This window comes from Lagopus leucura, unplaced genomic scaffold (assembly GCF_019238085.1).
Source record: "Lagopus leucura isolate 7727_CA_CO unplaced genomic scaffold, USGS_WTPT01 Super-Scaffold_100044, whole genome shotgun sequence".
In the NCBI taxonomy this organism is placed as follows: Eukaryota; Metazoa; Chordata; class Aves; order Galliformes; family Phasianidae; genus Lagopus; species Lagopus leucura.
This window is the reverse complement of record NW_024962291.1, coordinates 2,453,160-2,472,146: the sequence shown is the minus strand read 5'-3', so window position 1 is coordinate 2,472,146 and position 18,987 is coordinate 2,453,160. Positions and strand designations below refer to the sequence as shown.

Sequence of the window (18,987 nt, the reverse complement as noted above, 5' to 3'; positions counted from 1 at the left end):
CAAACACTTAAGTGCTCCAAGGGAGAAAGTATTTGAAAAACAAGCGATGGCTGACACGACTACCTCCATCTGTATGCGTGGTTTGTGGCTTGTGCTTGCAAGCTTCTAAGCATCTTCAGATCCTTCTTACAACAAGCACCTGGAAATAGAGATACTGAATGCTTTGTAGAAGCAGGTTGCTGTGCATGTATTTCTGGCACCTGCCGGGGTCAAGAACTACTTTCTCATTGTCCTGAATTTATTGTTTGGTTACAATACAGCCTCTGGAACACAGACATTGATTTCAGAGGAGCTAGGAGCCACAGAAGGATGTAGGACTGCATGCTGGTGGAACAGGTATCTCATTAAGCCAGCCAGAGGAGTAGGCTGTAGAAATAACATGGTTTGGCACTGTACATATGTTAGAATGTAATCTTTCATGCCATTTGAAAAAGTCTTTTTGCTCACCATTTCACCTTCTGATTAAATCCAAGATTCACTTTACCAAAGCCATTTTCCAATGGGGAGCACGATGCATCACAGACGCACCTCCAGGGGCCAAAAGGAACAGACAGAGCCTGGACTGAATGTAATGAGTCTTCTTCTAAAACCCTCTAAATGTGGGCATCTGAGAATTCTCAATTAACAAAGCACACACAAATATTATGTAAAGAGCCTTCATGTGCTTGACTAGCAGCTATGTGCTGGGTTTAATTATGCAGCTCCAAGATGGTTATATGCAATCCTTTAACTGGTCCTCAAAGGCCAGACAATCTTCTCTTCATTCCTGATTGCCTTAAGTTTAATGCAACGAAAGACCCAGCTGTGTTTCAGCATGAGCAATATCAATCCAGGAATGGTCCACAGAGGTTTCATGGCACAGCAGCTTGGGCTGGACCTGCTAAGGGGGATGGGATGTCCTTACAATGACCCTCTGGCCTATCTGCTAAAGAAGAGACCTGTACAGCAGATTCCTTCTTGACACTCTAATTCCCTTTGCAATAATGCGTATACCTCTGTGCCTCTACATTACTGTGGAAGGTCATACTTGAAGAAAAACTCATGATGTTTTTCTCAGTATTGGGACTGTTGGCTCCACTGTTATAACAAATTCAAATCAGCTAATTTATACCCCATCTAAACGATTTCATCCTCCAGCTCCCAGAAGGCTCCTTGTTTCTGCTGTGCAGTGATGTGGTAGTTGTGAAGAGTGGGACCTTTCATCCCCGAGACGGCAACATTCAGTCCAGAGCAAAGAGGCTTCTTCATAGCAGAGATCCCCACTCACCCACAGTTAGTGGAAGCTGGTGGCTTAATAATCTATTTTTTTCGCTTTATTACACACATAAGCAGATTGGTTACCACAGTGGGCAAGTACTGTCTCTGTGTGGTAACATCTGAAGGACTTGTAGCATGCTTTCTTATTCCCTAAAGGAAGATCCTAGACAGACATCAACTGTTGATATGCAAAGAAAAAGAAAAAAGATAGCATTTGTGCCTTCCAAAACTGAATGTATTACTCTTCTTCCACTGGCCCATGCTAGCCATGTAGTTGCTGCTTTCCTCTGTGTGGTAACAGGCATTGAGAAAAATCACATGGCTGACATACAGAGAGATGGATCTCAGTCTTACTCATCTAATTCATTCCTTGCCTTCCTGTACTTGCTGTTTTGTGTTTAACCTACTGCTGGCCCTGTTTCCATCTATGTGTCGAATTATACCAGCGCCCCAAGCAAATGGTTGTTAGTTTCTGGAAGGGCACCACTCAGCTAACAGATTCAGAGATGCAGGATGCAAACAAGCAGCCAGGAGAAACACGTAACTCAAATTCTGGCTAATAAAAGAAAACCTACCAAACTCTCAGCTATTTCTGGGTCAGAACTCCCTGAGCTCCACCTGTCTCCTTCCACATGTGTGCAAATGCTTTGGAATAGGGATAGCTCTTCCACATCTACACCTTCTAATTCACCCTAAGCTGCTCTGTATGCATGTTGAGCTCATGCTCATTTAATATCTGCTCAGACTCATTTCTACTTCAAGTGAATATTCTCTTTCAATGAAAAAATAAAGCAAACACTCAACCTTGATTGCAGGAATGTGGACAAATCTGGTCATTATGTGGCTTTGGACCCCTCATCCTCATAAGCAAATGGAGTCAGCAGAGAGAATGGAAAAAGAGCACTAAAAAAAATGCTGGATAGGGAAAGACTGCTAGGTTGGGAGAAAAAGGGAGGGAAGTATCTCTAGTTATTCAGCTGAGCAGTTTATTCAACAAGCTTAGAGGGAAAGAGGAGGGCAGAGAAAGAAGCGCTCTGCAGGAACTGGGAAAATTTTAGTTTTCACATAGACAGGAACAGCGGTCAAAGGTACAACTTGCAAAAAGGGAGCAATAAAACATTTTGAAAATTGTACGTAAATATCTGGTATTTGACAAGTTCTGATACAGGATTTTTAATCATCCTATTAAAATATGCAGCCCCTGTTTCATCCACCCTTTCTCCTTCCCATGCCCTACTGGCTTTCGGGTACCTGGAGATTTACTGCAGCAAAGAGTATTTAACAGTCTGCTTTTTCTTTGCCTGTATCACTACTGGATTTCTTACAATCAGCATTTTTCAGGTAACATTTTAATGGGAGGTAGGAAATCCTTAGGGATATTGAATGAGAGCTACTGAAAAATAAAATAGGCCATTTCACTAACCCCTTCCTTTCTTTGCCTTTCATAGTGTCTGGACTTGTAATTAAAAACTTGGTATTAATCCTTTCATATCTTGCAGTTAGGGAAGGACTGATCCTAAGCCAAGCACTACAGACAATCACATTGATGTTATCTACACGACAGCTTGTTAGCCCACGCTCAGGCTTGTCTAGATACTGGTCTTTGAACAGACAAAGAGTCCTCACATTTCTCTCTGGGGATATGTAAACATAGGTCAGCTATGCTGGAAGCATGAAAATGGTGACTGTTGTTGCTCCTTTCAGTTTTCAGTTGCCTTTGGGCTGATGCGGCCAGTAAAACAAGATTTCAAAATGCAGGTGATGATTTTTAGGATAGTTTTTCCAGCAATCTTCCACTCCTTGCATCCAGTACAAAATATGTAATAGGCTCTTAGACCTGCAAGTCCACCTGGGGGCCTCAAAGAGACTTTCTCTCTTATTTAAAAATGTGAGATGACATCCCATTTCCTCCGGACTGGGATGAAGGTTTGACTTACTGATTTTTCAAACTTCCCTGATATTTCATGCATCTGTACTTAAGGTCTTCTTTCCCTTTGAGAGAAAACGTTCACCAACATAAAGAGGGCAGGAAGGGCAGCAAGGGTGAGACACTGTGAGAAGGTTCAGAAGCAGGAAGGGAGGTTCAGAGCATTAGGTTTACTTCTGTTAGGAGGAGATGGATATGTGCATTTCTGAGTTAGTCCGAGGAGCCAGATGCTGCAAGATGGGGAGGGAAATGGGTTTGAAAACAAGCACTGAAGCTTATGAAAGGGTCATATATTGAAGGGAGACTAAAGAAACAGATTTATGGAGAGGGCACTAATTTGTGGCACCTGTGTGCAGCATCACCATGGCCAAATTCCTCAAAGTGAATGCATTTTAACACAGACAGTAAACGGAAGAAGCAGGGCTGCGAAGGGGCACTGAGAGGTAAAAGGAAGCTGGGCAGATATCTTGTATCAACCCTCAGAGTACTCTACTCTATCTCATTTGCTTTTCTGCCGAAGTGTCACAGGGGCTAGGAGCAAAGTTGAACTGGCACATCCAGGTTAAGAGAGGAAAGAGAAAAGGAGGTGATGCACTCCAGGTACCAGGAGTGGCACCAGAAGAGGATTCACCTGCTCTGACCTTGCCACGACCCTCAGTGTCCTTCCCAGGAGATTAACAAGTGTGGAACAAGCAGCTTCTGGACAGGTTTGGAGGCTTCTATCTCTGGAGACTGCTCTTTTGTAACATTCTAAGATAGCCACATAAGGACTTGGTCCTGTTCAGATTAAAGCAAGTGGCAGCACTCCCACGGATTTAATGAAAGCAAACTTTCTTGTCCTGTGAAAACATCTCTCTTATATCTATAATGACATTTAATGCACTAATCTTTTTGGTGCTGACCACCAAGTTGAATAAAGCAAATACATCATCTATGGGATTACTCTCTGCCTTTTCTTTCTCTGTGGCCTGATAAATTATTTAATTTCTGCACTTTTAACTTAGGCTTTGGAAGAAAGTGAATGGGAAAACATTGGTCTGCCTTCTGCCTGCCTCTGCTACTTACAGCACAAATACCTTTCCCTTTATGCGCTGGAGGATTCATTGTTGTTGTTTGTTTTTGTTTTCTTTTCCTTTTTTTCATCCCTAGTTTGTTCTTCATCTCAACATCAGCCATGTTTTCAGTGAATCACAGCACAATCCAACTCTTTCCACATAATGCATCAAAACACTTTTTTGATAACTGATAATCTACTCCCTTTCAAACCCATTCTGCTACTCTGACATAGTTCTATCCCTCTTTGTTAAGACTAAGCATGTTTGTTTTCTGTTGGCAGAGCCCCTTGGCTTCAGTAACAGAAGATGTAACATACAGAACCCACTCCTAGACTATATGCACTGCAAGGGATGACAGAGAGATAAAAGTGGCCTGTTTCTCTGCTCCTACAAGATTATGTAGGTTTTTTTTTTTTTTTCTTCTCCAGACCAAGGAGCCCCTGGCCTAGGCATTCTACAAATGTGAATCAGAGAGAGGCCTTAAAGAGCTCACTTATTGCCAAAGGAGACTATACAGAGTTTTGGTCAACCCACTTAACAGTAAGTTGGATATATAAGGTTTCCCTCTGCAATGGAGAAGGGTGACTGAAAAGCTGTTGCAATGTCATGCTGGAAGCCTTCACATAGAACTTCTTCCTAGACTATGAACCCACCCTACACCACCTGACATGAGCAGAAGGAACTGCTAAAATCGCAGGACTGGTACTTCTCTAAAAATACAGGACGTTTGAAAAGCTTTTCAGGTTGAAAGTACATGGTTTTATATTTGCTAGATTTTTGAACTGTCATGATAGATTGACCAGCACATGTTCTCCCAGTATTTTTTTTCCCCGCTAAATTATATAATGAGATGGTTGTTTTATTTTGGCTTAGGACTAGAAAATGGGGACAGACTGAGTCCACAGAACAACTTGAGTTTCTTAACAGGACAAATGAATTGTAATTGGGAAAGACCATTTCCAAAGGAAACAACAGAGCTTCTTTTCCAGAGCCAATGGACTCTGTCAGTAAAAGAGCCAGCTGATAACAGTGTTTGCAGAAACAGAATGTTGCTGGGAACTACTCAGCTTATCAGACGCTGTTAGCACAGGTGTCCATACTATTGGGAGAATGTGAGAACTTTCAGCTGCTACACATCTGAGCAGATTCAAACCAATCTGACACGTAAATCCTTCTTCTTACTCCCCTAAAACATGCCTTCTCCTGTGCAGGAGGCATTCTGCTCAGTCTTGTGTGCTTTTTCTCTCTCATACACACACAGAGAAACTGAAATTCAGGTCAGCCTCTCCTGTCACAGGCAATATAACTGAGACCGGTAGTTCTTAGGTGATGAGTTAGAGAATGGTGGATGCAGACAGCAAAAACCCAAATATACGTGGCCAATTTCCTAGCTGCTACCTTCTGCAAAGCTATAACAAAAGTAATTAATTAGAAAACAAATCCCCACTATGGATGAAAAACTCCAACCACTTCAGTGCCACCACAGAACATTCAAAAAAGGAGACATGATGATGGAGAGGAAGGAATTGTGTGTTCATTTGGACAGCTGGTGGCACTGAAAGAGCAGGCAAAGATAGAGCTGGGATGAAGAGATACCAGATTTTGTTGTGGAATCATGCTGTTCTGGCAAATTGGCTGGTAAAGGACTCAGCCCAAGAATGCTTTGTATCTGTCTGTCCTTTTACAAAGATCTGCCTGCACAAGCGTGTGATGAGAGGGGAAGCTGATGATCTATACTCATAAAGCCGCAACAGATGATATTATTGCTGCCACCCATTCTCTTTAAGACTTCAGCTGCTTCATTCAATTTTGTTTTTTGTGTCCATAAAAATGTCAAAAATATATTGGCACTTAATAATACTATTTTTCTCTTTCTGACAGATGGGTGTTTATGTGTGATCTTACAGGCTTTAAGTTCTCAGACCTGTTCCTAAGAAATAAACTCTGTATGCTGGAGAAAAGTTAATTCCTCATTTCCTTTGAATCAATCAATCCCTTCAAAATATGATTCCACTTTCAGGAGAGGCCATCTCAGATTCAACTCAGCACAGCAAGCAAATATTCACATGGAATATCCTGAAGTACTGCTTGTCATAAATAAAGTACTGTTATGTTAATTAAGAGAGAAGTGTGTTTTCTGTATTAGATATTAACAAAGAAAAGAGGAGAAGATTTTGCATCGGGCAATAGAAGTCTGGTAGAAGTCAAAACAGAATCTGATACATAACAATACATCTGGAGTCATCTTTAGTGCCAAGCTGCCATTTTTATTGCTACCTTCTTCGACAGTGCAAAAATATGAGTTATGAATTGGAAAATAAGTTTCTCCTGAAAGCAACACTAGAAAGAGATACAACTACCGTGTGGTATTCGTATTCGTTTGGACAGCAAATAGCTGGGAAATCTGGCTTGAACTATTCGGAAAATCTGACTTATCTAAGTTATCGTAATTCACACATTATGATAGAATATGTGATCTTTCAGGTGGGCTTCCACCTTAGATCTCTCATTTGGGTCCCAATTTATATCCATGTCCATCAAGAATCAGCTACACTCAGAAAGATGAGCAGTGAGCTCATTTATCAGAAATGATAATTAAGAGAACATTGTTCCGACAACCTCACTGTGCAACAATGGTGAAGAGAATCCTTCAGCTGGGAGGACAGTATATGTCTTTTTTCCTTTTTTCTGCAGGTCTTCGTGCTTCTACCATCAGTTATGACTTCAAGAATGTGAATCACCAACTTTCTCTTCCATTAAAGCTCAAATGGCTACTCTAAATGAAAGTTACTTCAAATAACACCAACATGGATCACTTCTGAGAGCTTCAAAACCAGTATTTTGCTGCTGTAACACCAAGAGTCTCTAAGCTACCACTAAGTTACATGCCACAATCCCGATATGATGTAATCAATTTTAAACTACAACACCTCTCCTAATTCCTCAAGTTGCTTGGGATGCTACTGAGATGGGCTTGCATCTGTATGAATGAAACTGCATTTGCAAGGAGGTATGAAGAGAAGCCTTTACTGCAAGAGGACGTGCAGAGAGGATGATTGGTGATGGTGGGCAATGTAAGGTGTCTCAGAATAAGAAGCTATGTAAACAATCTAAATATATTCTACACATTAGAAGCAAGAGATTCCAGTGAGATTCACTGGAAAGATATGAAAGGCAAGTGGATCTGCTGTGCTTCCGCTTTGATCAGATCATTTTGGTGACAGTCACTGGTTCACACGAGGATCCTTAAAGCTTCTTGCTTAACTGGTGCCAGGAATTCAGTTTTCAAACTGTAAGCAGCAACATGGGATGTATAAAAATAAGCATTTTTATTTTTCAAATAGTCTTCTGACTATTCTTGTGTCACAGAGTTATGGTCTAAGATTTTGCAAGAAAGTAAGCTTGTGCAATGCCGAGCACAGCAGCAAGATTTGACTGGGGCTGTGCTAATTATACAGTAATAATCTCCCATTTTCTTGAAGTGCTTGTGACGTAACTGAAAACTTCCTGACATTCATGAGGGATGAAAGCAACAAAGAAAACTGCTTTACTTGGAAATAAAACTCAGCCCCAGACAGCTGAGATATATATATATATATATATAAATCCCATATATATATATATATATATATATCCCCTATAGAGAATGGGGAGTTCACAGGCTCTCTGGTGAGTGTTTCTCAGAAGGTAATGTGAAGAATGAGACAGGCATTTCTGAGCTTTCTGCCAGCAGCCAGCACCTTGCTGAAACATGCTTCCTAAGGACTCTAAAAAATTAGAGACGGTTGGGAAAAGGAGTTATCAAAGGCTATGAAACAGCTTCACTACTGATTCAACCATCCAAATAAACTCTCAGCTCACTTATTAAAGGCCTTAAAGTCATTCAAGCTCATAAAGACAGACTCTTTTTTGAACGAGGACTAGTGAAATGGCACTGTGGGCTTCTGTGTGGTATATATCAATGGTTCCAGATCCAACACACTCAAACTACAAAGCTTGACAGCCTTAGTAGTTTGAGTACCTGTTAGAACCTCAGTGTTAATCATACAATCCATTCTTCAATGAGGTAGACATAAATACCAGATTAGATGATAGTAAAGAGGTCTCTCAATCCTGCCTCAAAAGAATCTAAATCTAGCTCACCTTTTTACAGCTATGTTGAATTTATAAGGCTTAATGGCAGCACATAAAGTAGTAAAGCTTATTTGTCACTAAACTGATTTGGCTCTGAATACACAAGGGAAAGATCAGCTAAGCTAGAAGGTATCACTTCTACAGGCAGTTTTCAGGCTACAGATTCATTTTAAACGTAAAGGGCTATTATAAGGCAAAGTTATTCTTATACACAGATATTAAAGACTTCACAAAAATCAATTAAGTCTTCCTGACACTAGAAATGCTCCTTCCCCTGCTGAAACAGGTGGAAACAAAATAAAATACTGCATCCCTGAGTGCATTTCAACTTGATCATGAGACAAACAATTTTCTTCTCTTGTGAAACACTGGGATTTGGCAGCAGTTTACCAGTGTGCACAGATAGAACAGATACAGTGGCAGCATTTGAACACTGGCAGCTCCTATGACATACCTCAGCTGTACAAGAACTACTTTTCAATGCTAATGTCTAAATGCAAAAGCACATCTCAGACTGATGATGACTGCTAACAGAAGACAGGTTAATATTTAAAGGGCTAAACAAATTTGCCTTGCTGCTAATTACAATGGTTTATATTGAGTGAAGAGATACTCCTCATTCCCACCACAGCTTTCACATAGTTAAGCCTGGCATAAAACCTTTGATTTGCTCTTCCTGCTCCAGTGCTAACTCTTGCAAAAATGCCTTTTATGTTCATTCTCAGAATGTGGAACAATGATAACGTCACAAAAACGCTCAGCATAGTTTTTCTTACTCTATTGGCCGTCTCTATATGAACTCTGTGCCAACTCCACAGGACTATGCCCATCCTCAAAGTCATAGAGGACAGTTTGCCAATTCTAGGCAAAATCCCAATTCATTCCCCTTTACTCCCCTGACTAAATGTTGGACGAGCTCTCTTGTGCATGAAATAGCTCTTCACATATTTAGGAGGGTGGTATTCAGCACAGTGAATGTCATCACTACTTCCATTTTTTATGAACACACCAAAGGCAATTTGATTCAAAGGAAGCAGCTCCATTACCTTGACAACCCTTCCTTTCTCTTTTCTAGATCTACCTACATCTTCTGTTCAGACTGTAGCTGCCACAAAACAGTCTCCCTTCTGGCCATCACCTTGTTGTCTTTGTCCCTGATGGATGTTGACACTGTGGCAGCTGAAGGACCTGAGCTGGGAATGAACAGTAATACTCTATCTAGAGAGAGCAGAGGACTGGCTGGTTATCTGTGTAGCTTGATTAACTTGCAAGCAATCAGCACAATCAGCATTACAGTATTATCATATGATGTGGATGTCAGATCCGGGCAAGAAAGAAAGGCTTGAGGAAGAAGAGAGATTTGCTGTCTGGTACCTTCAAGACAAAGCTGGAGGTCTCCCTACAAGTTAAATGAGTCTTCTTGAAGAGATCAGAAACAGAGTAAACCAGAAAACTCAAATAAGAAATCATATGAGCTCTCCTCAGAGAAAAAAAAATATCATCAAATCTGCTCTTTAAGGAAAAGGAGTCATCTGAAATACAGAACAATTTCTGCTCTCAGTCACACATGCATAAACCTAACATTATCTCCACTGTGACAACTTGATTGTGGAACGACTCCAGAAGAACTTCCCTCAGTTTACAAAGAGATGACGCAGGAGTCACAGGTCCAGCTGGAGAGCAGTACCAGCTCAGTGATCACTTCCTCAACAGCTTGTGTTCCCTTGCACAGAAATGTCTGAATTCAACCCAGTTACCAGAATGGAAGTCCTACGAGAACAGATTTCTCTTGCACAGAACCTTTCCATACAAGATGTAAGAGCAAAAAAACCCCAAACACCCAATCTTTTAGCATTTGGGTATTTCCACTACTGTATTTGAAGGAGCCAGTCAGGCCACAGGTAAGGAAGGGAAGAATAGTTCATGTGTGCACAGAGCAGAAGGAGGGCAAGGGACAAGTTAACCAAAATTCATGGAACCCCAAGCAAGCTGAGATGCAAGTTTTGCAGAAAACTCCTCTTTATTTCTTTTCTCTCTCTCTCTTTTTTTTTTTTTTTTTTGTCATTCCTAACAAAATTCTAAATCTCCAAAAGGTTCACTGTCCTCCAGCTAGAAACACAACACAGTTCCCTAAGACCAGACTGGTACTATGACAGTTAAATGTCTGGCTAAATGTCTGGTAGATAATATGCAGTGCATTTTATGGAAGATTTAAAAGGGCCTTACCCTAAACATACATGGAAAAGAAGGGAGTGGATGCAAAAGGGAATTAAGTAACAGAGCAATTCTGTCTCAATAAATCAAAGGAAACCAAGGGAGACAGCAGCTAGCAGGGCAGCATTCAGCTTTACTGCTGAAAAGGGACTGAAGAATTACGAATCAAAGGCAGCAACAACATCAACAATAACAAAAAAAAAGGAAAAAAAAAAGGAAAACAAAAGGAAAAAGAACAGAAAATTACTGGTCTGGGTGACAGTGAGGGAAGGAATCTGAAGTGCAACACCACACACTTGTGCTATGAAGGGGAAAGCCGTGGTGGAGCCTGTGCATCTTGTGCATGGATGAGGAGGAACAGAATAAGGAGTATATGCTTGTGTCTGCCGGGTAAGAGAAGGACACTGTGGGCTTGTACATGTTGGGTAGTCTTGAAAAGAGCGTGGGAGAGCAGGGATAAGGAAGGGGAAGAGGTGGAAGGGACAGGGCGGTGCGTTATTATGTTGCTCAGCAGGGACTGGGGAAGGAGAAAAGGCAGAAGGGAAGGAAGTTCTTACCACATTTGGAAAGTCTGCCAGTCATCAACTCCATACAGTTAGTGGTGTCTAGATCATAGAACGGAAAGAGGAGGGAGGGAGGGAAAAACATAAAAAAAAGGTTTCCATACCTCTGTGCATAAAGTAGTGACTTAGCACATTATTACCTGAAGCAGGAAACATACACATCTTGGATTTTACACAACCTAAGCCAAATTCTGCCACCCACTTTATGCCAGTGCACACCTGGCCATAGGACTGGGAGTGGAGCTTGCCTCAGTCCTGCTGCTTCCATCCACATCTTTATCATAGCTATGAGTATTCAAGAGATGTCGGAAGCATTCTGCCATTACACTAACAAACTAAAAGACTAGAAATACGTTCTTTCCCCTGGACAGCTTTGCAGATTATTCTGCAGCACACGGGCAATGTCCAGCCAGCTGAGCTATGTACACTGAAGGTTTGAGGGAGGGAGAGAATGCAGCACTGTGCTACTGGACATGTACAGGTGGCTACTTACATAACTCAAAAACATCTTTTAGAAGCCCAGTGCCCAAGTCCTCAACACAATTCTGCCTCTATCATTCACATGTAGTCTCTTATCTTCTTGCTTTCAATGGCACCATTCACAGGCAACAAAATTACTTCCAGAAAGGGTAACAGAATCTATCTAAGACATTATTGTTCACTTTGTGCACAGCTCCCATTGCCACAGCCTCCGAATGCTTTTAACTCAGGTGGAATAAGCAAGAAGGAGCTCTACGTGTAAGCTTTAATGCAGAGAACTAGTCCTGCTGGCCACTTTCCTGTAGAACATGCAGGCAAGCAAGATCTGTCACTGTCAGTCAGGGTGCCCTGACAGTGGGACCTCACTGTTGTGTTTCTGAGTGCTGGGCAGTTGCTGAGGAGCCAGCAGGTACCAGTTACATCACTCAGTTTAGTTTTGGGTCTTCTCCTGCCTGACCTTTAAATAAGCACCCAGGTATTGGAAGAAATAGGTTTCTCAGAAACATGCATACATATGTCCCAAATCCCTGTCTGCCAGGAAGATCTAACTATTCTCTATCTGCTAAACAGTCTGCACGAGAGAGGGTAGGTCCACTTCCAGCATTCATTTCCACAGAAAAGTAATTTGAAAAGGTGAGGAAGGGGCGCTGGGTTTGCCTAGGTATGCTGAATCCATGCTAGAAGAGCATGGATGTGTTTTCTGATGGAACCAGGCCTGTACTCATATTATCATCTGGGAATGCAAGGAGGAGAGAGCACAGGTGCCTGGTCACAGTGACGTACAAAAAGCATCTGAGGAGACATTACATCCCCAAGGCTGAAGGCAGGCTGGCAGCGCTGAATGGGAGATGAAACCCACGGAAGCGTTCCCAGAAAGGCACATGACTAAAAGAAGCAAAGGAAAACAGGAGGTGAAGGAGAAGACAGGATTCAGGATCCGGAACAAGATGTCTGATAGGTGGGGAGTTCACCTGTCACTGGATGTTCTGAGTAGAAAGCAAATTAAACTCCTAAAAAACACTCCTCCCTGAAGATGCCTAACAGGTTTAAGAAGTGCCTACTGATTGAGTCAATTGATTGCGCTGCTGATTGAGTCAATGACAAGGAGTCACAATCAGAAGCTTGCATTGTTTTTTTTTTCTTTAGTAACTTGGAGAAGTTAGCCATCTGATGCCTTGTGCTGTTTCCTGTCCAACTCTGAGTCAACTACACCCAGCTGCAATAACTACAAATCTATAATGGTAGAGCTCAGAGCAGTCGCCCAGCTGTCAGCACTACCTGTGCTTTGAAAGAGCACAGAAAAACACATTAAGAGCAAGGAAACTCTCAAGTATTACTAAAAGATTGTTTCTCATTCCCATTTCTATCTGTAATGTCTTCCCAATACAAGATCAGCTGTTTTCTCCCCATTCCTAAAGAAGAGCAAACAAGAGCATGCCAGAAGCAGCAGCTATTACCACATCTCCTGAGAGACTAATAGAGTTAATATGCCTTTAGCTTACTTCTTATAATAACGACTTTAATACTTCTTTAATTTCCATCATCTTATAACATCTGCTTTAATAAGTATTCTATATGACAAAATATTTGCTATTTCAAAGCAGAATTTTCATCCTTATTAGAAAGCCTTAGATTCTTGGCAGCAGGCTTCTGCTCATGGGTAACAACCCAGTATCTGTGGGATCAAGGTGTTATGTGAGGTGAATAATGTCAAGGTCCAAAAAGGCATTTAGCTCCCTGAGAAGCACTGATGGGTCATGTAATGGCATTTTTAATGTATGTTGTTTAATTTTTTAATTAAAGCAGAATGGCAGTGGCAGAACTCAACCCTTCTGATGATAAGGCAATCCCTTGTTTCATAGGAATTGCTGGCAGTCACTCATGCTTCAGTTGTTACCAAGACTCTCCCATAAATGACATTCAGTTTAGTTCATTAACAGATGACAAATGATTTGGTTAAAATAAGACCTTCCTTATTGGAACATGAAAAGGTCAAAGAAGCTCTGAATCCATTAAAAATCCCTAGTGTTCTGACAGATTTTCTTTCCTGATTTCCTTTCTTTTTTTCTCTTTTTTTTTTTTTTTTCCCTGTAATTTGTATTTCTATCCTTCACAAATTTCACAGTCAAACAGCCTGGATTGTGATGCTTCTGATGTCTCTGGAACGGTGTCTTGTCCCAGCCCAGGAAATCCAGGATTCCAACCACAGAGGTTGGAACTTCCCACTGTTTGGGTGCCTACTTGAAATGCACAGTTCTCCTACCGCAACTCTGAAGTGCTTGGATTCCTTTTTCCATGCTTAATTTCAGGACAACCCAGTTAATTGTAGTGAGGTCTGTCAAATAGTAACAGTGAAGTTGTATAGTGAAACCAGTGCTCTACCAAACCAATCAGGCATTACACAGTGCCTTTTATAGGTGGGAATTATGACAGCAAGACAAAGCATTGCCTCAGACTATGAGAGTGGTGAAGGCATGAAGGAATGCAGAAAACAAGATTAAGCTGGGACCTGGATGAGCCCCAGATAAAACTGATGGTGGTCCAGTTCCAAACTGGCATTTTTATATTCCCTTTTTTCTGTCTTGATGATAATAAAATCCTTTGCACATTTGGAAACCACTTCTTACTAATTATTTTGGTAGCTATCTGGCAGCCCACAGCACTTGTGGGCCATAAAGATGAACACCCAGAAAGCACAAATCTCCATCAAAGCTTTTGAATCACGTGAACATCTGCTTTTTTTTTCTCTTTGAGACATACACTAGGACAGTAAGAGAGCTCAGGTGAATATATACAGAAGATACATGCCATCAGAAAGAATTTGCACTGCCCTATTTTGAGACTGGATGTGGTCTCTAAACAATTGTTTATGTTGATGAAAGGCATTTTCAGCAGTAATATCAAGAAGCTCTGATTGAAATGCTGATGGTTAAAATCTGATATGAAGCCAAGAAATACAATAAAACAGAAAACCTACTACAAAGAAGTTATGAAGGCTGTTGCAGCATTGCTGATTGCCTAAAACACGGGAAAATGAGTTAAAAGTTAGGATAAGCAGCACCCCACACCTAAAAGCAAAGCCTAAAAAGGCAAGAAAATATTAAGAAAATAAAAATTGATAACCTGTGAATGAACACGGATGGCTTCTGTGTGCCCCCATTCACCAGCTGTTTCTATTACTTTTGGGCAAAGGTGTTGTGGAGGAAAACAAATTACGATTTAATGGAAAGTGTACTGGGCTGAAACAAAGGCCAAAACCAGTGATTTTTTCCTTCCAAAGAGATCACTTTCTTCCTTCAAAGGGCAGTCCTGCCTGGGGATTACAGAGCAGATTCTGAGTACGGGGCTCCTGGATGGAGTGTCTGTCTACCTATTTCATGCCAATCTTAAGTCTGCAGGCCCTTTCAGCACTTACGCCACAAAAGATTTCATGTCCTGAAGCATCAAGGTAGAAGGCTGACATGTTGTACTGAATTTGGCCGCTGGACAGTGGCTTTAAAAAGTAATAGATTAGCACGTGGAATGGATTGCATTTATTTACACATTTATTCCAGCAAGGGAGGGAAGCTGTTTTCCTGCTTCAGAATATGTCAGAAGAAATAAGCACAGTTTTAGGAAGGGAAAATGGAAGTGAATGCAGGGATATCCATGGGGAAGGGAGATTACAGGGTGCTCAAGTGAGACATAGAAACACATCTGCCTACATCAGGTACGTATGTGTACACACTCACACACACACAGATGTATGGGCAACATGACATCTACAAACACTGTTGTGAGCTGGAAGAAATGAGAAAGAAGAAAGTGCGTTCTGAAACCCAGGCAAGCCGGCTTAGTGGGCTGGCATGCTGCATAACAGATCAAAGAGGAGCAGGAGAGAGAATGACTGTCAGTGCCATATGCTTACTGGGCCTTGCTGTTCTATTTCACCCTGCTTTCATTTGTCTTGTCCTTTTGCAGATCCCACCTTACATGCACGCTTTCACAGGCAGCTTTCACCATCCTGCATGCAAAGGTACCTGAACCAAAAGGCAGGGGAGACAACTGCACAGAAGATACCTTTGTGCACAGTGAGCTGTGAAAATCTCCAGTGCACTGGCAGGGGAGCAAACTAGTCAGCATTGCTCCTCAAAGCCATGGAGGAGGAGAGTCTAAGTGAACCATAAGCTTGTTCTGTTCCAGCAGGGGACTGCCTACAGGTCATCCTCAAAACATGAACCTAAATAGGACTCCAGCCACCTTAATTCCTGAGAGATGTTCAGGGCTGGGAATGTGGGAGAAGAAGAGAAATGGAGAAGAATTTGTCTTGCTTCTATGTGAGTAAGAATTGCTGATCAATAACTTGCAATTTCTAGGAAGCCCTGCACAGACTTATCCAACCACAGCCAGCCAGCTTGTGGTTGTACACCCAAGGTGCTAAACATGACCTCTTTGCAGTTCCTTTATCCATTTATTTTCTCTTTCATTTTGGATGAGAATGTGAATCATGGGACCTCTCTACTTGGAATCACAGGCTATCTTTTCCACAGTAATCTCACCAATAATCTCACTTCCTTTCTCTCTTTCCCTTGGATTCTTCTCCAAACTATGTTTTTCAGGTTAAATAATTTCTCTCCAAGAGAAATGCATCTTGCTGATCAGGATAGATGATAGATACAGGACAGTCTGGTGCCGTATCTCTTGTGAGCTGCCTTGTCTAGCTAACTACCTGAATGACAGAGTTCTCGTTCTTAACACTCCATGTGGAGTTGCACTTTCCCCAACTTTAAAGATCAGGCTGCATCTCCTCTGCGAGAATGAATTACTCCAATGTAGCTTTAGGCAATAGAAGGAGACTCTGTGTCTATAATATAATTTCTCCATTCCAGAATCAGAGCAAAACTGTAAGTAGGATGCATTTCTCACAGTACAGTTTGCGCTAAATATCTCTTGAGCCTCAGTCAGATGAATGGCTTTTATTTGTGCTACAATATGACTTTCTTATAGAGATACCCTTCTTCATATGTAAGTGTGAAACAGAGTCCAAGTTTTTCTGTATGGCCTCAGTAGCTTGCACATGCTAGGGTAAAGAATTTCAGAAAGATCACATCATTTAATTTTTTTAATAGCTTTTCCCTCATAGAGGGTAAGGGCACACTTCTTTCTGAAAGAGACAAGGAATGGTTGACCATTGTTCACACACCAGTGGTAATGTGAAATAGAGAATACATTTTTTTCTCAGCTAATTACCCTTACTCTCACTTGGTCCCAGCATTTCCCAAGAGAAAAAGCTGGTAGAAAATTCTGTCTGCTTCCTTGAATTTTATTTTATTTCAGAAATTCACACAGCAAAAATCGGAGTCAGCCTTGGTTCTAACATCCTCACCTTTTCTGTTTCCTAACAGAATAACCCATGTGCTGGGCACCCTTGCAATCCAGCATGCAGAAGGTCAGGCAGTGCTGGAAGGCAAAAGTAAAGTGGAAAATAATTTTTCCTGAGCTGAGCATACTCTTCTGTCACATAGTGAGCTCACACTCTTCTAGACAGAGTTATTTTCTCTTCAGCTTAAAGCCACACTGTTAGACCAGAAGGATGTAACCCATATGTGCAGTGAGCCAAGGAGGCCTAACAATTAACTGTATGATCCTATGCAGATTTCATTCTGCAATGTTGTCTTGGCTGGTTCACACAAAGGTAAAGCACATCACTTGGCTCTTAGGAATATGTACATACTACCTTTTCCCGTATGATGGGAAAACTCCTCCCACTCCCCCTGTCTCTTCTTCCTGCAGCCCCCAATCTCTCCTTTGCTCCCATCTGTCCCCTGTATCTTTATGGTCTTTCTGTTTCTCCCTACTTTTCCTTCTCTGAAGCATTTCCAATATCTGAGCTTCCTTACATTTTCCATTTTCACCTTCTTCCTTTGTTCTGTCTTCTTAAAGGATAGAAGAACTAACACTGACTTTTTTCCTAGTGTCACCACTGGTTGTCAGAGTGCTCATTTGCTACATAACGATGGGATGAGGCCAGTTTCTGTATTATCATCTCAGGCTGCCTGCAGATTCAGATTGATGTCACTGCACAGGGCCATACTTGTAAGCCTTTCTTTACCACCACGACAAATTGGAACCTATTTTAAAAACCAATAAAATATAGTTTCTGCAGAACCTTAGCATACGACTTGTGCTACCACAGTACTGGGCTAGGAATATGATCGCACTACTGGAAACTATCAGCCACCTTCCAACATCTGAAAACACTGTAGTTAATGGCTACTTAAAAGCAGCACTTAACTTTCTTCTGCAACCTTCTGAAGTTGGAGGTTTCTAATGCACGCCTGAAGAGATTGAAAACTGGATATCTTCCAGACTGTGTCCCTGTTCTGGGAACTTATGGAACCTGAGAATATCTGGAATATCAACTGATAATGCAGCCTTTGATGGAGAAGTGGGCAAATGGCTCTTTGGGCGGGAGGAGGGCAAAAGCTGTTCAACTGGGGAATGCGCTGGGAGCGTTGGAGTGGGGATGAGAGGGAGGGGGAAGGTGGGTGCAGGAAATTACTGCTCTGTCTGAATGGAGCTTGGTTCTTGCTGTAATCAGAGGGATGGCCTCCCTCAGCCTCCTGGTACTGAGAGGCACTTTGTCTTCCTGTCCTTTCTGAAGCAAGGTGCTCAACAGCAGAAACTACTTACCTGATAATTGCTGCACTGAAGGCTGGTCATGTGTGCTTAACAACTGTGCCTGAATGGTTTCTACTACCCTCTTAAAACGACGGCTTGGACCTGTGAGGAGAGAAGAGGCACAAATGGCTGTGAGAGGAGTGCGAACTGAATCCTCATGTAACACAGGCTGGAGGGAAAGGGTCACAAACATCTTCCCTTCCGTCTCATCCCTTAAGTGTACATACAGCATAGCTATGCTTCACCTAAATGCACAACTTTGAGGAACTATTATGAAGTCCCAATATAAATACAAGCTTCACCATGTTGGACTCAGCAAAAGGAAAGATGGCTTATTTTGTAAAGATAGGAAAGACTGGGGACATTTTTTCCTTATACTTTTAATTTAAACTTTGTGCGTGGCATGTGATGAGCCAGCAAAAAAAGAGATCACATATTTCTGTAAGAAGGGAGAAATCATTGGCCCACAGAGACCAAGTCAGATACTGAGACCTTTGAGTAAAGCAAGGATGTAGCATAGGGAAGTATTTCAAATCTGATGAACAGAGCAGCATTAGTTATGCAGTATTAATTATGGTGATGGCAACTTCACCTCTAGGGAATGTTTTGCCCTCCCACCATTTCCATTACTACCAATGCCTTCTTGATCCCAATATCCTCCTTTTGCCCACTGTTGGAACCTTCCTTTGAGGTCAAG

At 41.6% G+C, this 18,987-nt stretch overlaps 1 protein-coding gene across 2 annotated transcripts in view; it reads right to left on the bottom strand.

Moving 5' to 3' along the window:
• The window catches only part of BRSK2 (BR serine/threonine kinase 2), a 294,340-nt gene that overhangs the window by 971 nt on the left and 274,382 nt on the right, over positions 1 to 18,987 (bottom strand). For both annotated transcript variants that reach the window (XM_042884557.1, XM_042884558.1), the window contains exons 18-19: positions 18,303 to 18,392; positions 11,145 to 11,192 (exon numbers count right to left, since the gene is read on the bottom strand). In XM_042884557.1, the coding sequence (XP_042740491.1) occupies positions 11,145 to 11,192; positions 18,303 to 18,392 (138 nt within the window). The remainder of the gene's footprint in view (positions 1 to 11,144; positions 11,193 to 18,302; positions 18,393 to 18,987) is intronic.